This window comes from Poromitra crassiceps (genome assembly GCF_964638095.1).
Source record: "Poromitra crassiceps genome assembly, chromosome: 15".
Classification (NCBI taxonomy): Eukaryota; Metazoa; Chordata; class Actinopteri; order Beryciformes; family Melamphaidae; genus Poromitra; species Poromitra crassiceps.
Genome location: NC_139634.1, coordinates 10,590,034 through 10,614,020, shown reverse-complemented (window position 1 = coordinate 10,614,020; position 23,987 = coordinate 10,590,034). Strand labels below are relative to the sequence as shown.

Below are 23,987 nucleotides of genomic sequence, written 5' to 3'. Positions count from 1 at the left end.
GTATGGGGTGGGCAGGCGGAGGAGGGGGGTGTGTGGGGGTTTGGCTGGTGGGGGCCAAGATTCAGACCAGCACCAGCACCGCTACACCCATCCAGAGTCACTCTCAAGCTTCAGACCAGCACCAGCACCGCTACACCCATCCAGAGTCACTCTCAAGATTCAGACCAGCACCAGCACCGCTACACCCATCCAGAGTCACTCTCAAGCCAGCCCATAGATTACTGATGCCTCTCTCTTCTTACCTGTTTAGTCATGGAGTCAATGAGACGCACGTAAAAGTCCTGCTCTGTCCTGATGCCTGAGAGAGAGAGAGGCAGAGAGGGGGAGAGAGAGGCAGAGGGGGGGAGAGAGAGGCAGAGAGGGGGAGAGAGAGGCAGAGAGGGGGAGAGAGAGGGGGAGATATATATTTTCAAATGCTTTTCCCTTCTTTTCTCAAGATATGGTTGGAATGCAACTAGGGAGTTTCATATCACATTTGAGTAAAAAACTTTCCCCAGTTTTCTTCAAATCACAAGTTTTATTCATTCTGAATCACTTCCTTGATGAGGTTAAACTTTATGATATTGAGTCATATCTGTGGTTAGAACACCAAAACAGCTTTTAGTGATTTGTTACATATTGTCAGTTTGCTTGGTCCTCTGGAAAATTGTTGTCTTTTGGGGTTGTTTTTTTTTGCCAGCGTTGTCCCCCCTCCCACCCTCCCCCCCCGTATAAACTTATAATAAAACTTCATTGAATCCAACACAAACAAACAGGCATATTTTGCTGAATAAGTCTAAATTCGTAAATCGAGGCACCAAGACTAAAAACCAATCGTTCAAAAGAGTCTGGAAACATTTTGCAGCTGTTTCTCCCACTGCCAAAGTAGGCCAGATAAGTTACTGCAAGAGGCAGCAAACTAAGAACAACACAGCTTCATAATAATAATAATAATAGTATGATTAATAATAATAATAATAATAATAATAATAATAATAATAATAATAATAATAATAATAATAAAAATAATACCATTTGAAAAATATTTTACACATTTAAAACAGTTTACCACAGCAATAGCATATTTATCTGTTATTTTTCATTTAACGTCATACTTTAGGAAAAAAAATATTTCTAACAATTGTGAAAAGAAGATAACTGTAACTATGTGGTCCCATAACCAGCGCCCCCCCCCCCCCCCCCCCCCTCCCCCAGTTTGTTCAGTTAGGAACAGTTAGGGTATCATTGACTCATTGCTTTTGTTATGTTCCATAGAAAGATGTGAGCCAAACTCACCGTTACTGTAGAGGAGTTGAAGTCTATAATGGATCCCATTGTTGGTCTTTTCCCCCGTCGTTTCCTATGAAAATTAGACCAAACAGGCCCGGTCAAAGCAAATCACCCATCTATCTCCTCCAGGGAGTTTCACTGTGCGTGCACGCTAAAGCTGCCTGGGATATTTTTAGATTATGGACATCTTATGCCTCTCCAACTGTGATCAAATAGAATTCACTTTGTTACCCACAAACGCAGACATACACAAAAGCAGACATACACAATACAAACCCGCTCCAAGGTTTAGTGTTGGGCAACTTCTCTTTAAGTGTTTCAATAAAATATAAGTTGTCAACTCACCTTCTTGTTATTTTGAATTTTTATAGAACATTTCAATTAGGCCCATGCATGCACAACTTCATCACATAAGCTAGGCCTGGCTAATGGAAAAGGAAAATGTTTGGAATTTGTGCTACTGACCACATTTCAAACACCGTAGTTAGGTTGGCTGGCGTGTCCAATAAATCATAGCACAATTTGATGTTAAAATCTCCTTATTAATTCTGACTAGCAGTAAAGGGCATTTGAGCAGCCAAAGCATGGGTCTAAGTTATGAATAATAAATAGGCCAATATTGTATCCTATTGGATAAAACAGCTATGGCATTTATGAGTAAAACACTCACCAAGAACAGCCTATATATTTGCAAAGAGACCATGTTGCACAACATAAATCAGTTGGCAAATTAATTGAAATTGACGTTTGTATTAAAAATAAATAAAACGTCTTGTCACACACAATGAGAAGATTTTGTGCTGCAAAAATACATCATGGATGAATTACAATTTATTGACACATTGGCACATTTTATCATGAGTCTAAATTTGACCTGATATGGCTTTTGACATTTAATAAATGAAAGGGAAAATAACCAGAAATCTAGAAATATGATTGGATAAACCACATAAAACATTCAGGATATTTATTTCATTTTTCCTGCTGTGTGTGTCTCTGCAAAACAGCTTGGTAATCTAATCACTTTGACTAAACAGGCCAATAATAATTTTGTCAGTCATCGGCCGTTTCTCCTCTATATTCCACAGACGATGCAGGCACATTTTAGGCTTTTTGCAGTATAACTGCCATGCATGCCTCAGCGGATTGCCGCCCTTGTGTGTGTATGGGCAACATTTGTTCAAACTCACCTTTTCCTTCTCGACAAAGTCAACGTATGTGGTTCTCTCTATTTCCACTGGTTGACCCTGTCTGTCGTATAAAGCCAGGACGAAGTGGAAGAAGTTGGACTTCCGCAGATTGGAGGGCGGCTGTTTCTCGAAGTGTGCCCGAGCAAGCCCCACTCCGCTGCGGACACAAGCACAAAGCAGCACCGTCGGGAACGAATGTAGATCAATACAAATGCGATGTAAAAAAATGATGTCTACTTTTGGAGGCGTTTTATCTCTGCTTAAAGCCTCTATAAGGCATAGTCGGGGGAACTACTCACTTTAAAAAGTGTAAAAACAATAGCAAAGTATAATAAAATGTTAAAATATGAGGTCATAGGTATAGGCTATACAGCAGGATTAAATACACTCATTTGAATATATAAAAAAGCAATATGGACATGCCTATGGTATAGAATTAATTAGGCCATAATCAATAATATTGTCAACATTTCCATTTTATAGCCTATATTGACAAGCATGACCAAATGCAGGGTATTTTTCCTCCTGAGAAAAATTGCAAAATTGTAGACATAGGATGGAATATTTTATTTGAGGCTATGCAGTTTGTGAAAAGTAGACTACGAGATAGATTATTAGGCCTAAATTACTGCTTTAGCCTGGAAACAATACCGAAGTGAGAGCAACGCACAACACACTTCCCAGACACCAAACTTGATATAAAACCTAGATTTAAATCTTGTATAGCCTAAAAGTGCTTTGAGCAAGGCTGTTGTTTTCGTCCAGAAATAAAATAAACCACTTATAAGCTATAAGTCACATTTCATCATGTGGACCTAAAAACTTAAAGCCAGCAGCGGGATCAGCGGTTATCCCACAACTACATCCTTTGGGAACGTATATGCTGCCCCAAGTGATATAGCGCTCCGTCTCAATACCGCAGTCAGGCTACTGCTCTCCCCGTGTCTCCACGCCCCGGAGTCAGCGCAGCAACCAAGGCCGCCTCAAGGCTCACCTCTGGGCGGCTGTGTTGGCGTCCAGCACCCCGGCGCCCTGCATCCATGTCCGAACTGCGTTCATCCCGGCCACCATGGGCTCTTCTTTCATACTACTCCCACTCCTCTGGATGCTCTCCTGGATGCCAAACATCAAAACGCACCTTCTCACTGTCACACTGTCTCTCTCTCTCTCTCTCTCCTCCTCTCCTCGGCTCCCTCCTTTTTTCCCTGCCTCCCCTCCTCTCCTCTCTTGCGTTTGATCGCGCTGTCACAGAGGAGCAAAGTGGCTGTGGTCTATTTCACTTCGCGTTTAGTTGTGCGGCGTGTTTCTCAAAGTAAACAAAAGATGCGACATGTGGAAGGAAAGGGGAGCTGTCAGCATCCAGGGTTTAGCGGCACCACATGTCAGCGACTCCAGAAGAAAAAGGGCAGAAACAACAGCTATGAAGATGAACAATGTGAGAGCGATAACAAAAAAAAGATGAGACGCTGCTCTGAGTTGGCGACAGTCCCCCGGATCAAGGTGCAGTTGGCAAAAAAAAAAAAAAAAAAGCAAAATGTCAGTTTTTTGGGAACAAACAGTCCGCAGCAGCGAGAAGGAAAACCGACGAGATGAAACACGTTTCCCCCTCCTTCGCTCCTTGCCTTTATTTTACCAAGTCTTTTCCTCTGCTCTTCAGATGGATGAGACGGAAGATTACGCGCAATTAAAAGGCAGTCCTGGGTATCCGCTCCTCGTCAACTCCTGCTCGGGTGATTTGCGCTCTTTTCTTCCCTGAGGAATCACTTTGGACCATCTCTGGGATGCCAAACAGCAAGAGAACTCGAGTAGGGGAGGGGGGCGTGGACGACGAGGCGAGCAGAAACGCCCCCAAACACAGTTAATAACACGGACAATCAGCTGTCCACCAACCCGACCAGCACGCTGCCCGCCCTGCCCCAGCGCCTGCCTGCTGTCCCCGCCTCGTCCCACACTGTGTCCCGCCCAGCCACTTAGCCAGAAGCTGTGCGTGCGTGTGTGTGCGTGTGCGTGTGCGTGTGTGTGTGTGTGTGTGTGTGTGTGTGTGTGTGTGTGCGTGCGTGCGTGCGTGCGTGGAGTTGAGGATGCGCCGCTTTCACGGAGTTTTATCATACACACATCACCAACTCAGGTGAGCAGACTGAGCAGTGAGCTGAGCACATAACGGTTGTGACGGTTGTATCATCTATTGTCTGTTATGCCCGGTGCTTTGTGGTTAGCTGAGCTGCAGCTATGAGAATTTGATACAGGCATGCCCACATCTGCCTGCTGCAAAACAGAACACAACCCGCTCAAATTCCTAAATAAAAGGGAGGGGGGGGGGGGGGGGGGGGAGAAACGATTTTTGTCTCATTGACACTATAGTTGTAACTCATGATAACTATGATGTGCACTATCCCACTGTACGCCTGTTTGTGGTTGTTGGTTTGATGTGTGTGTGTGTGTGTGTGTGTGTGTGTGTGTGTGTGTGTGTGTGTGTGTGTGTGTGTGTGTGTGTGTGTGTGTGTGTGTGTGTGTGTGTGTGTGTGTGTGAGAGAGAGAGAGGGGGGGGAGACAGAGAGCGACAACACTGTACAGTGAGCCACCAATCAACTGAATTCACCATATAATAGCCTACTGATATATTTTCCATGTGTGAGTGCGTGTGAGTGGTATTGTTTCCCAATAGCTTTAAGAACAAAACAATAGCATCGTGACATCATTCTAACATTTGAATGTGAATTATTTTTATTTTTATTTTTGTTTGTTTTTTCACTTGAACTGAATGTGCAGGAGTGTGAGTGTTCAGACTTAATGGTGGTGGCATAATGAGCTGACAAAAAAAGTTGCAACTTTCCAAAACCCTGGCAGCCACAGATAGCACAGATTTCTGTTACAGCCTGATGGTTCCAATTGAGCTTTGATTCATTACATAAATCTTGAGAGACTATAATAGTGTTGAATCCAATATGAGGATTACAGCTAATGCGGTGCTGTCCAAAACATTTTTTTGTCAAACATATATACAGTAATATAAAATGTTTAAAATGTGCATGGCTGCTCACAGAGCCATGGAACTGCATGGCTCACATATGCATGAAACGCTATCAAGATTCTGGCCAACTCCAGCTTGTGAGAAAGTGTGGATGCAGCTCTCCCCATCATGCCTGCTTTCCCCCAGTGATTACAGCGTAATTCTAAATCGTCATTGAATTGTTTGAGGGCCATCTGTTCAATCAGTGTTCTTTGGTTCATTATAATGAAATGGAACGAATGAGAAAGTCATTTATATTTGGGAGGAGGGCATTTCTGAAAAATTAAGGTTTTTGAAATGTGTTTATTTGAAGCATGTGTTTATATGATGCACAAACATGCAGGGCAAGCCAATAAAGGAGAACATTTAAAGGTTTCACTCCAAAATATTGTAGGCTATATATTTGGTGGGGGGAAAAAGAAGAAAAAAACGGTTGATGGCCATAACTCATCGTTTAAAAACATACCATTATTATAATTATAATAATAATAATAATTATTTTGCAAAGGGAATAACATAGCAATCATTTAGTAGCCTATAGCATGTTTAATCTGAAATGTGTCAGATCCTCGGTTGAGACAAGAGTCTAAGCAGATTGCAGAGTTTGATAAATGCCATAACCGGCCAAGGTTAGAGACCCCCCCCCCCCCCCCCCCCAATCATGTAATCATTGTCGATAGCTGTTTATTTATGTCTCATGCTGTGGGAAGAGAAATGTGAGCGCCGCACCATGTGAGTACACGCTACGATAAATAGTGACAAATACAAGCAACGCGAGACAAAACGTCTCTCTCACACACTTATAATACCTACTCGCAGCAACACACAGCATGCAGAGAGAGGAAGAATGACACACACACACGCACACACACACACGCGCGCACACACACACACACACACACGCACACACGTTCAGAGCTATCCTTCAGCACATTTGTTTGATTGTGGCCGTCTCTCTCGCCATGATCTGTCTGCCTTGGTCGGCATGCAGGGAAGACTGGAGGCCCCTGGGGTGGCGCGTATTTATATCCCCCGAGCACCAACACAGCCTGTTAGCCCAAATATCACTGTCTCACTATCCAAAAACAGACATGTCAGTAGGGGCACGATGATCCAGCTCGTGCTAATACTGTGATTTACCAACTCCATGGCAGCCAGTCAGACAGACACAAGGGTTTGCAAAATATCCCCCATTACACACACACTGGAATCCGCGGCCCATCATGCAAACGAAGTGAAGGCGTGTGCGTGTGTGTGTGTGTGCGTGCGTGTGCGTGCGTGTGTGCGTGCGCGTCTGTGCGTGCGTAATGGGAATGTCAGTTCCAGTGTCCGCATCTATACCCAGGCTAAACATATGGGAATGCCATTAAAGATTTTGTGCGCTCTAACTCCATTAGATATTTTTTGAATTAATTGTGATCTGGAAAAGGCTGTATATATGTAGGAGGCGCTACCATCAGATCCTGTATAACCAGCAGATGTTCTCTCGTAAATCAAAAGGTTGAGCTGATGATAATAACGGCCTGATTGAATTGAAGACTCATAAAAAAGAATGGTTGTAAAAATCAGGCATATGCTTATGAGAATGAGCCTTATGTCTAACAATATGCTCTTTACATTAAAGGGAGACAGTGTAAGGGTGTTAACGATTCAAACTGTAGCCATAGGTTAGAGCAGACACTTTAATTCCCTGGATACTTACATAGGAGAAATGTTATTATGACTATACCCTAAATATCTTGACCGGCCTATAGTGATAAAAACAAGCAAGCAGAGATTATTTTTCCTCCCGGGGCGGTACAGAAAAATGGGGAGTCGTGGTGATGAAGTCACCGGGTGAACTCTGCGATGACAAATAGTTGGATCTACTTGTGATGATCAATGCTCTTATAGTTTGTCTCTGTGCAACACGTCTTTGACAATCTAACGTTGACTTCTCCCACTTTACTCCAGGTCATTGAAGGGCTTCTCGAGCACCAGTAGATTCACAAGAAACGCTCACTCTATTTGGTACAATACTGCCATCTAGTGAATTTCAAGAGACATAGCACGAGTAAATATAGTTATATTCCAACGGCTAAATTTGTACTGTGAAATACTAGCCTATATACACTAGCACTGCATAATTGCATTGAGAGAAATGCCATCTGTCCAAAAGCAAATGTTTATCTGGGCCTATTTGGACAGATACACAAGTTCTACAAGTTTTAAATCGAATTTATTTACATCAAAACAAAAACGATACACAGCTTAAAGTTTTCTGATAGCTTAAAAATGTCTGAAATATTGTCTCTCTCTCTGTGTGTGTGTGTGTGTGTGTGTGTGTGTGTGTGTGTGTGTGTGTGTGTGTGTGTATGTATGTGTGTGAGAGAGAAAGAGAGAAAAGAGAGTGAGAGAGACAGAGAGAGGGTGCGCAAGTGTGCCTAACTGGTAACTATACTGTACCTCATCATCATCACACTATAGTTAAAAATAAACATTTGTAAATTTGACTTTACAATAGTTGAAATTCCAATGAGCTTGCCCTTACTTTCATTATTTTCCTGTGTCAATGTTCTCACATATCGCTGCACATATGGACGACACAGTCGTGGTCGTCTGTGTGTGTTTGCTTATTGGCACAGCGCGGCACAGAGTGCATTGCTTCTGCTATTTATAAACACAATCCTTCATTTATTCATAATATGATTTTTCCATCCAGGAAACTGATAATTGTGCTGCTGTCTGACTCTTGAATGGGTCTTGGCTAAAATGCACTGTAATTGGTGCTGTAAGAGTTAATGCAGACTATTCATTAACACATTTTCTTGTAAAGTGGATCGGTTGAGAGCCTTCTCACTTCTCCTTCCAGCTCCATGTTCCAGATTAGAGAAGCAAAGTGAAGTTGACCACACTTCCTATATAAGATTGTTGCTTTTCAGGTTGTTAAGGAGAGCTTTTAACTGTGGCAACATCAGGACCAAGTCAGTTACCAAGAAGATACAACGCCGCAACCAAACACATAAATGTCAGTTAGGTTATAACAAGAGAACCTCAAAATACTACAGTATGTGTGGATCAGTTTAGCCTGCAAATATTGTATGCAGATATAGTTCAAGTTCATGTATATACAGCCCTTCATCACAAGCATCTCCGAGAACGAGCCTAACTCGATCTAACTGATCAACAATCAATCACAGAACAGAATGATGTAAGACAAACACAAGACCAATCTGATCTATGAATACTGAACGCTTAATTTCACTGCATCCTTTGACCTACATCATCCAACTGATTGTGACCAGACCACTACTCTGACTAAGAAGCAACCTGAGGACCACTGGCGTGAGGAAAGGGCTTGAGATGACATGGAAGCTATAACATTGAATCCATGGTCAGGGACCACCTGCAATGCCTTCACAGAGCACCAGGGGGCCGCGGGCACCATGTTGAAAACCCCTGACCTACATGAATGTGAGATGAGATGTATGTTGTAGAGATATCACGTTGCTCCTCTGGGGAGCTGCTGCATGGCACATACAGGAGTAGAAGAACATTACAGTATGGGGGTCAAGGTCATGGCTGACTCTAAGGCTCTGCATGCATTAATTTAATCAATCTATTTCAGTTTTCACATGTCTACCAACCTACCTGCCTACTTTCTTCTTTACCTTTTTGTTTACTTATTTTCATCCATATACAGCATATTATACCTGATGGGAAGACACAAAGACACATGCTCACTAAATAAAAAAAAATGTCTGTTTCAATGTTCAAACATTGTTTGTTGTTGCTTTGAAGTTACTGTGGTGAAATAGGGGTCTCTCCTATCTAGACTACGGTATATCACATACTTTGTTGTTGTTACTGTGAAGTCAGAATTTACGATCCTATAAATCATACTGTAAACTTAGTGACACTAATTTTAATCAACTGATTTTTTTTCATAATCAGAACTCGGCATACTACAGGTAAACGATCTTACACCGATTGGCTTCAGCTAAATATTTTTCTGCCATTTTAGCCAAACAATGAGAGAGAAAAATGGCCAAACTGATTTAGATGCATTGTGAACAGAGTTAAACAATGGCTATGATGCTGTGCATTACAACTCATGTGTTGACTTGACACTTTTAAATCAGGGGAAACTGGAAGACAAAAATAGGAACTTTTCCCAACAATGTGGGGGACTAAAAATCGAAATGTCAGTGCTGTCAGGGGTAACATTTCTGACACATCTCTCCTGAAAGTGCTTATTTTACTTTGTCTCTTCTGCTTTTCATAATGAGGAAGTGAAGGAGAGGTTCACCACCACCTCCTGACCATGCAGACACCGTAACAGGAAGTGAAGGAGAGGTTCACCACGACCTCCTGACCATGCAGACACCTACAGACCAATATTGGGAAGACTGACCAATGTATCTGTGATTTTGTCGGCCTGGGCTTTTCTTGGACTTTTGGTCATAAATTCATTTCTATATTAAGTTTGTTCATAAGTTTATTGGAATTTTATATGTCTGGATATGATCGCTGTTCTCCCTATTGCAGGTCAGATGTTTTTTGGGGGATTGGAACTCTTGCATTACTCATTACTCTTTTTTTTAACATCATATTCCAAGAAATAAAGGAAATAAAGGAACAACAATATTACTTATTTGTGATATATTTACTTCAGCCATTAGACTCTATAACCTTCAATAATCTTATGATTACATAATTTCAGCAAATAAATAGCATTCAGCTTATTCACACAAGTGGTACAGTATGCTTCTCCCCATGCAGGCAGATAATAGTTTTCTTTTGTTTAGCATGAATACTTGATTAAAAACCGAACACGTACCCAGTTTATCACACCTGGAAGCGTATTGTCATCACTGACATTTAGATGAATATCAGTTAAGAATGGGACTGATTCATGAATTACTCTATTTCAAACCAACCAATAGCATATAAAGGGTGGTCAGACCACAACAATCACTGGCTGTTACAAAACTGACCGTAGCATACAGATGAGCTCCCATGGTGCTTTGCTGTTTAGTTCCTGACGATAAAGTTTAGGACACAGAGAGGCACTGATTGTCTTTATGAGTTTGACCCAACCAACATTTTGATTGCTAGATATGATTTTGTCCAGATTTCCAAGACTACATTTGTAGGTAGAGAGATAACATGAAACTCTGACCAAAAAAAGTCATTCTTCTACATTGTCTAATTGAGTTAATTGAGTTCACCGACTGGAACCCCCTGAAGGACCCCTGGCGTCCCACGTTGAGGACCGCTGCACTAAACCACGAACACATATGACGTTGACATCTACAAGAGATTTTCATTTGAATGAATTCTGAATGACCAGTATCTTTGCCATTACCTCACTCATATTAGACAGACACATTTGATCAATATTGTCCTGTGTGAACTGACTCAAAGGAAGTGGAATGTCATGTATTTCTATTTAGAAACTTTTGCTTCCTAGTATCCAACAATGGACTGTAACGAGTTGCACATATCTATGATAAATATGGAACATCCAGATCCCTTCCTTGAAATGGTGCTGCCTGGGAAGCATCAGATGAGCCGTATAGAAAACACCTTGGTTTCTGTATCAACCGTGGTGCTGTCAGATATCACACACCTGACTGAGTCATGGCTTCAAAGCTAAAGGAGCGCTCTGTGATCTGCTGTACGCTGAGAAGAGTTTCCAGCCACACTCTCGTTACCCGCTGAGAGGCAAAAACCAGTAAAGTGATGTGTAACTGATGACGCTGACCCCATTGGTCTTACCGGTCAAATAGAAACCATCCATAGAAACCACAAACTGGTTTCTATGACAACCAAAAAAACATACTTCACTTGAGTGTTAGGTCATACAGTAAAAAAAACTTTCTAAAAGCCTGCTGAAGGAGCGCTCAGTGCAAGAAACTCAAGCTGATACCAGCAGGAAGGGGAAAAGATTTAGGAACTTGATCTCTTCCTTCATCTTCCCTAGCCTGTTTCATAATGGCACATACTCGTCTTAGGGGCTTTTGTTGATTAGTAAATTCTAGTTAAAGTGTACATGACAACATGAACCCAAATCCCATGCTGGTACTGCCATCGTGGGTTTTACATGGGTCAGTTATCTCATCTGTGGTGACAGGAAACTTCCCTTTAGCACGTATACTTAAGCAATATAGCATGAGAGCCAGTGTGTTGTGGCAAATATATCCCGCTGATCAGCTGTTATCCCACGAGGCCGCAGGCCGAGTGGGATAACTGCTGAGCAGCGGGATATATGCCACGTCACCAGCAGCTCGAGTGCTATATTGCTTTTATAAAACGGTTTCCAAGTATGATAATATAATAATAATAATACTATAAGTCCGACTGGCATGGCATTCTGATAGAGTCAGTTGAAACACTACTGTAAGGCGGGACCTCTAGCAAGAAGATAGACGTGTGGGTGATTTGATTGGATCGTTCTGGAGACTGAAGTTGACATTGGCCAATCCTGGCGCTTGCTGAGAAGCTGAGAGCTTTCTGCAAAGCCCGACACAACTAACGTTACGTCTTATTTAGAAATGCGGGGTTAACAGCCTTTTTTTTGCAAAGAAGACATTAGCCCGCGTCTATTCTTGTACAAAACATAATTTCCTGCGAAGTATTAGTAAAGTTATAAGCGAAGATCGATTCACAAGGATCTGACAGCTGTCTCCGCCATTTTGTTTTTTCTACATTGTCATTTGAGGTAACCAAAGCCTTTTAGTAAGAGAGTTGCGCCATCATGCGTCATGGCTCTTCAAATAATAATCAATGGCCATGGGTTATGAGAGTGGTATACGGTATTTATACCATGGCTGTGAACCAATCAGATTGCTTGATTTGAGAGAGCCGTTTTATAATCTACAATACATGTTTCCAAGTGTGGAGTTTGGCTCCAAAATGACATATCCGCTGTTTTCTTATTTACAAACGGACCGTATGCTGTCAACGTACATCATAAATTTACACACCAACCAAAATAAGACAACAGAGAGACGACTCGAATGATGGGAGAATCTATCAATCTTTGTCCATCAATACAACCGCAAAATGGATGCTTCATTGATTATTTTCACCCCCTTGTCTTCCCCATCATTCAACTCATTGAACTAGACCCGTGACACTTCTATAATCACGTCTGTAGAATTAAAACACAAATTCACCTTATGAAATGCTGATTTTAAAACAGCAATGACGTATGGTGAAATCGAGCCGTATATAAAGTGTTAAAACCTGCACATAATAACGAGAGCCAGTGATTGAACTGGAGTACATGGCGAGTCTCCATCTTGTGAGCGATATTCTTTTGGCAGCTGCCATGCCTGCTCACCGCACTCTCTTCTGATTCATGGCGGAGTTGAATGATAAATCATTATTCAACATTAAGATACCGACTGAGCATGGAACATGGATATCTCTTTTATTTGATATATACTGTATATGAAGCTATTTCTAACCAGAAAGCCTTCTTCATCTCTGGGCATTCTCACATTGTGTGCATATGGCTTCTTATTGATTTACCATTACATAATATACATATAAGACAGCTGCTGGAGTGAGATAAAATCTATGAATGAATTTATAAGATATCCCCACTGTAAAAAAATTAAAAAAAATTAATGGCACTTTAGCAAAGGGATAAACCAAATTATAGTACTTTTTTAAAGGATAGCAGGTAATTTAAGAGCTTCATTATTAACACGCATTGAGAGACTAGATACCCGAGGACCCGACCCGGACCTGGCGGAGTATCGGGTCCATTCAAAAGAAGTGACCCCGGGTCTGACAGTGAAATGCCGTGTCCAATAGGACCCGAGTGGACCCGGTGGGTGGCTTTCACAGCTGTCAACCACCCCCGGGCACAAATTTAATTTCCATTTGGGTCCGGGTCTGACATTTTGGACCCGTGAAGACCTCTACCACTATCATAACTTTAGATATATTTAAAGTTAAATTTAAGGTAATGATTTATTTCCCCACCCAAAAGGAATAGCTTTTTGGAAAATAAACTGTTGAATTTGCGTTACAAAGTCTGTCTCCCATTGATAACATGGAAATATCGTGAGAAGACAGACACCCTCAACATGAACATGTTGCAATAATACTAAATGAAGAGCAGAAACATAATGTACAGTATATGTTCCTCCAGCACAGAGGTTACTCGAGTCTAGTGCAACCATCGACATATAGAGTGCAACAAGCAAAACCATCCCACCAGTCCTCTAAGTTGGCAGCTGACAAAATAAAGGAATCTCTACAGATAGTAAAAAGGAAGAAGTTTCACCGCACACAATGTGGAACTTTTAAGTTGATTTATTCTCTAAAAAAGCAATGCGTTTCGCCACTCAGGCTTCATCAGGCTCACATCAGGATATGAGCCTGAGCGGCGAAACGCGTTGCTTTTTTAGAGAATAAATCAACTTAAAAGTTCCACATTGTGTGCGGTGAAACTTCTTCCTTTTTACTATGGACTTCCTTCCTGACACCACCGGCACCAATGTGAAGATCTGAGCTGTGCAGGGCAATCTAACTTCATTGAATCTCTACAGATATTCATAGCATGGTACAGCTATGACATCATATGGTATTATATATTCTTATGGAGCAACACACACACACACACACACACACACACACACACACACACACACACACACACATACACACCAGATAGAGATTAACACAAGATTAATATACATATTAATCTCAGTAAAGCATTAATCATAAGATTCGTCATTGCAGAAGGACACACATCTGTGAGCATGAGGTAATGATGCTTTTATGTTCTTTATTTATGTATAATCATTTAGAGCAATTAAATATTGCGTGTACAAAGGTCGCCATGAACATGGCAAAATAATAAATAGGAATGTAAAACTAATAAATAAATAAATAAATAAATAAATAAATAAACAAACAAATAAACAAACAAACAAACAAACAAACAAACAAACAAATAAATAAATACAAATCAAAGTACTTAATTAGTGGGCTACATTGTTGCACAACATTTCTACTGTCTTTTATTTTGCTGACGTCTTCTCTTCCTTTCTTCTTTCTTCTCTTTATTTCGCCTGTAACGGGACACAAAAACAGTCTCATTAGTCTGCAGCACATTCCACATTTCTAATATTACGTTAACTGTAATCCTCTCCAGTTCTTGTGAGCTCTTGAGATCTAGATCCCATCTAGCCCTGATGCGAGCTGCCACCAATCAAACTCCATTGTGAATTCTGGGATGTTTAACGTTGTCTTTAACTTTCTTATCAGCAAACCTCACAGAGCATGGTTTAACCACCCTCTGTGGTTAGGGATATAACTGGTTCACCTGTTATGATCACAACAGTGTTCCTTCATGACGGCCGGAGCGAGGTCACTGACCTGATGTGGCTCCACTCGCTCCACTGCGAGTTGCAGAGAGCGTCTTTGGCTCGGACACAGACCGTGGACACGTTGCGCTTGACTTTAAAGCGGCAGACGTCTGTAGAGTGTACGGCCTTGGAAATGAAAATGGACAACATTTCGGTCAACACAGAAACTAAGAATGTGACTTAAGGCTAAAAAAAGACTTGTACAGTTTACAGCATTGAAGCAAGAGGCATATGACAAATACATAGAGAAGGTTTTGTTTCGATTTTGGTAAAAGTGGCATGTACTAATTAAAATAAAAAATGTTTTGAACCATTGCCAACTAACAGAATGAAAGAAAAAAAAGGATATACAGCATTTTGAAAATGAATTAATTATACAATTGTTACACCAGTTAACATTATACAATACAGTGCACTCCTCTTCTAGTGATCACCTTGGGACGGGTCAAATTGATCACTATAAGCGGATGATCATTATAACAGATTTATTTCTTTGTCTTTATTTCTCATGCAGATTACATCTAACTGACATTTGTATATTTATTACATGAATACAGTACATATAAAGTAAAGGAATGTTAATGACTTTAAAAATCCATACAGTAAGTTAGGTCTCCAGCTGTTTCAAACACAGCGGTCTTGCGTAGACAGAGACGCCGCCATCTCTCCACAGACAGAGATGCCGCGATCTCTCCATATACAGAGATGCCGCGATCTCTCCATATACAGAGATGCCGCGATCTCTCCATATACAGAGATGCCGCGATCTCTCCATATACAGAGATGCGCCGATTATCGCTGCTGTATCTCGTTCGCTCATTTTGGGCAGTTTGTAAGTAATAATAAAAAAAAAATTACTGTAGTTAAAAAAAAAAAATCTATTGTTCTGAGGTGGGCCAAGGCCCAAAATGATCACTGTAAGCGGAGTATTTATCACTATAAGCGGATTATTTAAACAGCATGTGTTATAGGAATGATTGGGGACCAAGCTTTTTGATCACTATAAGCAGTTGATCACTATAAGCGGATTCCACTGTACTTGTCTTTCACCATGTTGTTCTCACCTTAACTTTAGAGCATGGGTTGTCACACTTTTTGCAGCCCCTCTTGAGCTGTGCGATCTGAAAAGTGAGGGGGAAGAAGGAGTAGGGGCTGCTCCACGAGCTCGGGTAAGTCCACTCGACTGACCTTTCACCTTTGACCTCACTGATGTTCACCTTGTCAGGTTTCACTGTTGAGGGAGAGAGGGGGGGGGGGCGAGAGAGAGGGAGAGACAGAGAGAGAGAGAGAGGGGGGGGGCGAGAGAGAGACAGAGAGGGAGAGACACAGAGAGAGAGAGGGGGGGGGCGAGAGAGAGAGTGGGGGGGGGGGCGAGAGAGAGACAGAGAGTGGAAAACAGACCAGATAAAATGAACTACAGTAACAGTACATTATGTTTTCTGTAACTTTTTGAGCTACTGTCACCCATTCCTCTAGTCTAGACAGCACGGCTTGTGTCTCCCTCCCAGGTGGGTGAACTCACCTATCTCTGCCAGGTAAAACCGCTTGAAGTAGTTCTCCAGCAGGAAGTGGGCAGACTGGACGTAGACGGTGAGGTAGATGGGCTGGCTCTCCTCGGCGTAGGGGCAGTGCTGCTTGTCCAGGCAGGAGATCCCACGCTCGCTGGTGTCCACGGAGCAGCTGATGTCCCCCTGAGGTGACGAGCACGTCCAATGCCGACCACTGGTGTCCACAGAACAGAGGGTGTCGTCGTCATCGTGAGGGGGCGGGGCTCTGCGTAAAACACATGCTTTTCATTATGGATTACCTTTGGCTTTGTGTCTTCTGATGACACACTAATCTTGTTGCGGGTGTTGGTGCTGTCCCCTAGTTTAGGGCACTATTTACAGAAGTCACTCACCACTATTTGCATACTCGTGTGTGAGTCATGTCCATAACCAGTAGTTATATAACTACTAGGCATGTCCATGACTGGATTCTGAACAACACTGTGTTATTGTTATTGTGTCAAAATAGAAAATATTCCTAAAGTTCCTGATCTTACCGTCCAGCTCTGATGAACGCCACCTTCCCCTGGCGAGTGGCGTCCCAGGTCCAAGAGCAATGGAACTCTCCGCTGTAATTCTGAGTCCAGCACTTCAAATAATCTTCTGATAAATAATCACACACACACACACACACACACACACACAACAGAACACGTCTTATCAATCATACAGTATTTTGTTTATTTTTTCACACATTCTCCAAATTCTCTATTGAGATAAAGTAACTAGAGATGGTTGGTGTGTGTTGGTGTGCTTATACAACATGGAAAGGAAGAGTGTCGTAGTGATGATTTAGATTACCTTGGTCAGTCTTCACAAGGATTTTGTTCTCTTTGGTGTCGTCTTCTTGGAGCAGGACCTCTGTGTAGTTGAGGAGTGATCCGTCCTCGCTGTGGCAGGTGTAGTTGCCCCCTCCCAAGCTCTCCTCCAGTGCCACCAGGTAAGAGTTCCCCCTCTGTCTTTGTTCCACTCCATCCTTCTTCCAAACGATATCTCCACCCTGGGCGGCACGCAACGTCACCTCCTCAGCCGAGTCCAAGCAGGTCAACGGTTGCTGACCCAAATCGCCATCCACTTCCACTATCAGAACTATAGCAGGACACACACACACACACACACACACACACAGACACACGCACACACGTCACACACAGATTTGGAGTTTGTTTCACATGATTTATTTGAATTGTGCTTGAGGTAATTAGAGTGATGCGTTTGTTCTCATCACGATCAAACCTACCGTTTGGCTGGAGAGTCCAGTGGCTTATGGGGTTTTGGCCACTGACTTCGTGTAGCAAAGCACAGATGATGCTGGCAACTAGGAAGCGCATCTGAAGGAGTGACACACACACACACACACACACACACACACACACACACACACACACACACACACACACACACACAGATACATAGAATCAATATAAATGTGCACCTTACTGAAGCTTTAAGCGCTAAAATCTTAACATCCTGAGTTACATAATAACAAATAAAACCAACAAATAAGCGTACTGCATTTTATGGAATAAAATACTATCCATCTATCTATCTATCTATCTATCTATCTGACATTGTCTATGGTGCATTTATTCCACATCTTCGTTAACTAGCTAGAAAAAGCTGAATAAAAAGGTAGTAAACAAAGAGTGATTTGGTCTTACCTTCACAACAGGTTATCCAACACCGCTAGAATGAAATGCTGCTCCTTCCAGCTGAGTTTTATACCATACTGCATTATGTGAGACTGACATTTCAGGGAGAAGGGAAACTTCCCCACGCAGAAAAGTCCAGACAGGACCAACTCACTTCTATTGTAAACAAATATGTCGTCTGATCACGTGCTGCCAAGAAGACACACCTCAGTTGAGAAAATGGCTTGTTGACATTTCGGACAGTTGTAAGATGGACTGTGTACTTCCCCAGGCAGCTAACTATCTCTAGCCTATAGTGCCATATTATGCACTGGGTGTTTACTCTCAGGCTGGCAAGCATGATGTAAGGTGCTCTCGCCTCTCACCCTTCCTCTTTCATTTTCATTTGGATTAGAAATTAACTTTTGAAACAGTTATGGCATATGGCGCCACCTGATGAGCAGGTTGACAGGTGCAACCAGAACAGGTAGGCGTTTTGTCACTCACAAGCACTCTATTCACATGACATCATGTTTCTTTTCTTTGGCCCATATAGGAATACAATACACCAAACATATAAATCCTTAGCCTAATCATTGCTATAGGACGAATCAGCGTGACGTCACTTGCCACCCAGAAATGCGGAACCCCGCAGCATGAGTTGTGCCAAACAAACGTTATTATCTCAAAAACTATACATCACATCGCTTATATTTTGACATTCTGAGTGAGAGCAGAAGTAGCTCAAGAGTTTGATGTAACGCTATATGCATGCTGTGTTAAAGTTGTGTGAACTGTTGCAGTTTTTTTAATGTAAAGAGTTAGCTAGCCGGCTAAGATAGTCAGACACACAAACCTCGCGCCACTTGGGCTCCATAGAGTTCCATTGCCGTTGCCACCCAGTGACGCGGTTTGTTTACCAAAATGCTGCTCGGCTGAATACCATAAAGTAGGCTATAACGTTACTAGATACATTTGAGTTACATGTCACGCATGCACAATGATAATTAACTAAGCTAGACACGTGCTGTGCCATCTGTGGTGACCACTAATTGCTGCATAAGTTGGGTAAAAGTTGGACATTTTGACAGTTCATAGCGTTAACTTCATTCGTGTGGAGTTATCCTACTTTTTTCACGTGATGGATGATACGAACAGGACACGAAGAAGAAGGGGAAAAAGACAAAAGAAAAAGAAGAAGACCAATGCAGAAGAAGAAGAAGAAGCAGAAGAAGAAAAAGAAGAAGAACGAAGTAGAAGAAGAAGAAGAAGTTGTTTTTTCCAGAGGTACCTGCATGGTCCATATCCTCAAGGCGTGACTCATCGGTCATTCTTCCTTCAAAATGACTGGTGAGTCTCGCGCGTTGGTGTAGGTTAGTGTCGTATCGTCAACCAATAGATAGATTAGCCTATTTCGCTTCCGGTTCCCACTCATGTCTAAAAGGCAGGAAGTAACACAGGTGCAAGCGGCAGGCCCCCAGCACTGGAACAAATGGTGTTTACATGCGAGCAGTGACGTACACTGACTATTAGGCTACAGTCAGTTGAGTTGATGAAGTTGAGGCTGAAGAAAACATACATTTTCTGTCGTCTAGATTTTGATAGCTATTGGGTAGGCTACAATTGTTTTCTTTAGAAAATGCTTAGCCTACTTCAAAGTAACTACTGGATATCCATGACAAAAACACTCACTGAATGTGAATGGTATTCTGATTACAGCCCCTCCAATTAACTAAACCATTCCATATCCAGGTGTTCATCCAGGTCGTGGTGTCCTCTGCAGATGTCCAGTTCTACAGTTTCATGCGTCACGTGACAGAGCTGAAGAAGAAGAAGAAAGCGATCAGGTTGACCTTTGACATATTCGACAGAAACAGCAGCGGTGAACCATCCTGCTCTGCAGAAAGGTAAAGCAAAAGTGTGTGTGGGTGTGTGAGAGAGAGATAATCTGTTTTTTCTTCTTGAAGGCCAGCTTATTAAGAAGTATGATCATGCAGTGCATTCAGAGGTGTGTATCGGTGCGTTACCACTGGAGGTGTGGTCAGGAACCCTCCAACCTTTCGCTCTGTGAGGGATGAGACACTTCTGCTATTTGAGGTGATAGGTATCCCCACAAGTATCTACACGAAACATACAGTATTGTGTTTATCCCCACAAGTATCTACACGAAACATACAGTATGATACAGTATTGTGTTTAGTATTTCCTAAGTACAATACGTGGGGCGGAGGAGTTGAAACAATCCTTATTTCCATTGATATGTTTTCCACGATTGAATCATTTTGGCGTTTTTAATTTCAACCCGGGAAACATCCTACCTATTTTAAGCAGGTATGACTAATTTTGGGCAAAAAAAGGATTCGACCCCTAGACTAGTTTCATTCGGCGTTCCTGCTCTCTGTATTACTGTTTCAGTATCAGTAGTGTACAAAAAAAACAACGCCTACTGATCAGCAGGGAGAATAGTCTCTCTATACATCAGTGAAGACTGAGAGGGAAAGCCTAGTTATTATTAAGGCTGCAACTAACGATTATTTTCATTATCGATTAATCTGTCGATTATTTTCTCGATTAATCGATTAGTTGTTTGGTCTATAAAATGTCAGAAAATGGTGAATAAATGTAGATCAGTGTTTCCCAAAGCCCAAGAGGACATCCTCTAATGTCTTGTTTTGTCCACAACCCGGAGATATTTAGTTTACTGTCATAGACGAGTAAAGAAACCAGGAAATATTCACATTTAAGAAGCTCGAATCAGAGAATTTTGACATTTGTTCTTAAAAAATTACTCAAAACGATTAATCAATTATCAAAACAGTTATTGATTATTTTTCTGTCGATCGACTAATCGATTAATCGTTGCAGCTCTAGTTATTATCCTCGTGTAACAGATGAATGTGTTTGCCGTGAGCGTTGCTTACGTTGAACACTCGTCGTTCCAACACAGAACAAGTGAAGGGTTCTAGTGAAATGGTGGATTAAGTTGCCATCCAGGATCCATTATAACTCCCATAATGATCATGGTCAATTGTACCTCACAGGATCTGTGTGGACACAGAAACAATGGTGTATTTTTGTGTGTGGGTGTTGTGTCACTCCAGGCATACATCTTCCTCTCTCTGTAACAAAGGGTTGAGGGACCTGGAAAACGTGCGTAAAAGAGTAGCCTAATGGCCTCTATGCTCCGTGCAGCTGTCTGACAACAGACCCAAACCCATGTCATCTGTCAGACATGCATGTGGGATCGCACAAAAATACAACAGGTGCATATTTTTTCCATACCGCATGTATCGCCCATCTATTAACATGGGCGAGTCTGTTGTGGCAGTTTTAGCGGATCCGCACGGAGCCGCAACGCATCTGGTGTACACTGTATTGGGTTGAAGGGTCAGCCTGGTGATGAAACTCGTCTGGTCTCAGCCCCTCTGGGTGTTGGTTTCACTTTGGAAATCAGTGTTCAAAAGCAGAAGATAACCTCATAATATCTTCAGTTCCCTTTTTGTTGCAGGGAGATCACGTGTGTGTCTGTGTGTGTGTGTGTGTGTGTGTGTGTGTGTGTGTGTGTGTGTGTGTGTGTGTGTGTGTGTGTGTGTGTGTGTGTGTGTGTGTGTACAACCCACATAAATCTTACCTATTCATCACGTGATTGGGACGGGACAGGAACAAAAGTGAACAGGAGCGGGCGGGGACGGGAACGATGACCAGTTTTTATATATAAATATGCAAATGCACTTCTAATAAGGAGAAACGCTGTTATTATTATTTTCGCCCTGGCTGCTCTGATGGCTGGTTGCTGGTTGGTTGCAGGTGTATCTTTTTTCCATACCGCATGTATTGCCCATCATTAACATGGGCGAGTCTGCTGTGGCAGTTTTAGCGGATCCGCACGGAGCCGTAACGCATCTGGTGTACACTGTATTGGGTTGAAGGGTCAGCCTGGTGATGAAACTCGTCTGGTCTCAGCCCCTCTGGGTGTTGGTTTCACTTTGGAAATCAGTGTTCAAAAGCAGAAGATAACCTCATAATATCTTCAGTTCCCTTTTTGTTGCAGGGAGATCACCTGTGTGTGTGTGTGTGTGTGTGTGTGTGTGTGTGTGTGTGTGTGTGTGTGTGTGTGTGTGTGTGTGTGTGTGTGTGTGTGTGTGTGTGTGTGTGTGTGTGTGTGTGTGTGTGTGTGTGTGTGTGTGTGTGTGTGTGTGTGTGTGTGTACAACCCACATAAATCTTACCTATTCATCACGTGATTGGGACGGGACAGGAACAAAAGTGAACAGGAGCGGGCGGGGGCGGGAACGATGACCAGTTTTTATATATAAATATGCAAATGCACTTATAATAAGGAGAAACGCTATTATTATTATTTTCTCCCTGGCTGCTCTGATGGCTGGTTGCTGGTTGGTTGCAGGCAGACACCTGACCGTGCATGCATGACGTGTGGGGGGAAAAAGGGGAGATTTGGACAGGACAGGACGGGACGGGACGTGAGTGTTTTTGTGGGAGTGGGATGGGACAGGAGTGACAAACCACTCCCATGTCACCCTCTAGGCCGGACAAGGGCTGGCAGGAGCTCCGCTTGGTCGTGTTGTGTTGGAGGAACGTAACCGGTGAGAATGGGGTCCCCCACCCATTATAAAGTGCGTCAAGCGGTCCTGACCAAACCTCAGTATTTGACGAGTTTGGAGTAAGAATGCGTTGGTATGAAGGCAGTTGACACCGTGACCTCAGTCAGTATACAGACAAATAAAGACAGACACAAGAAACTTTGTATGTAGTTTCTTGTGTCTGTAGTTTTCTGCTTGGAGATTTGATATACTGTAGCTAGCTAGCTTCAATGACATTCTTGTATACACCTTAAATTAAGTTACTGAATTGAGTGATTTTTCTACTGTACCATTCCTAATGTTACTGTAACTTGGTGAAAAAGAGAGGGAAATGCCTCTTGTGTAGTATTTACATCTGGCCACTAGAGGCCCCCAGAACATCACAGGAGTTGGTTTGTGATCATAATACTATGTTTCTGAGTCAGTTTGTCAGTCCACTAAGTCCCACTATCAGTTTCCTTTTGTAATGACAATCTTGTCAAATCAATTATAGCAAGAGCAACGTCAAACAATTTCAACCCCTGTTATTTTACCAAAATAATGTATGTTTACAGTGCAGACTCACTTTTAATTGAATAGGGCTGGTGTCCTTGCTTCAGTGACACATCTGGATGCTCTGCAGCTGTGGAAGATTAGCCGGCCGGAGCAGGAGGCTCTGAATGGGCCTGTGATCTCTGGCTGTGCACTGAGACGCCTCCAGAGACCCTCAGAGCCTCTGGAACAGCTGGAGTGACATCGCTGCAATGACCTCACCTTCCTGAGAGCTGGACACGAAGAAAAAGGACCAAGGGCAACCTCGGCCCAGGAACACATGGGTCATGTATAGCAAACAGGCGACCTCATGATGCAACTCAAGCACCATTACATCACTGATGACATCATCACCGTTTCAACAGCCCCCAAGTTTGGCACTGATGACATCACTGATGACATCATGACTGATGACGTCGCCGTTATCCATTCCTGACTGAACGAATGAATGAATGCCTGACTCACCCCCAAACGCCTTCCCTTGACCACGCGCTGCGCAGGTGGTAGAAAGGAGAAAGTAGTGTGTGTGTGTGTGTGTGTGTGTGTGTGTGTGTGTGTGTGTGTGTGTGTGTGTGTGTGTGTGTGTGTGTGAGAGAGAGAGAGAGAGAGATGAGGGGCAGAGGGACTGGAGAAGAAAGGTCAAGTCATATAAAGTGGTGGATTCACAGCACCTACGCTCATATCCTCATCTGTGTTCTGGAGTGAGAGCCCATTCCTTTTGTTTGTACAATCAGACTTCGTGGCATTCAGTTTCTCTGATAGTCTCTCTTGAAGCACGTTGGGTGTGTGTGTGTGTGTGTGTGTGTGTGTGTGTGTGTGTGTGTGTGCATTCTTTGAGTGG

The 23,987-nt window shown here is 42.5% G+C and overlaps 2 protein-coding genes across 2 annotated transcripts in view; both read right to left on the bottom strand.

The window, feature by feature from the left end:
* The window catches only part of LOC310790662 (transcription factor COE1-A), a gene marked incomplete at its 3' end in the record, with an annotated part of 7,851 nt that extends 4,262 nt beyond the window's left edge, over positions 1-3,589 (bottom strand). Inside the window, exons 1-4 of the mRNA XM_083652384.1 lie at positions 3,454-3,589; positions 2,460-2,616; positions 1,276-1,339; positions 243-298 (exon numbers count right to left, since the gene is read on the bottom strand). Of these exons, the coding sequence (XP_083508510.1) occupies positions 243-298; positions 1,276-1,339; positions 2,460-2,616; positions 3,454-3,587 (411 nt within the window). The 5' untranslated portion in view covers positions 3,588-3,589. The remainder of the gene's footprint in view (positions 1-242; positions 299-1,275; positions 1,340-2,459; positions 2,617-3,453) is intronic.
* A 5,566-nt stretch (positions 3,590-9,155) lies between these two features.
* il12ba (interleukin 12Ba) lies at positions 9,156-17,715 on the bottom strand (the record flags this gene model as incomplete). The annotated part of the gene is made up of 8 exons (XM_083651733.1): positions 9,156-9,161; positions 10,680-10,731; positions 14,848-14,963; positions 15,902-16,068; positions 16,360-16,610; positions 16,882-16,987; positions 17,186-17,473; positions 17,625-17,715. The coding sequence occupies 8 exons, from the start codon at positions 17,713-17,715 to the stop codon at positions 9,156-9,158; spliced, it is 1,077 nt and encodes a 358-aa protein (XP_083507859.1).
* Positions 17,716-23,987: the final 6,272 nt, after the last annotated feature.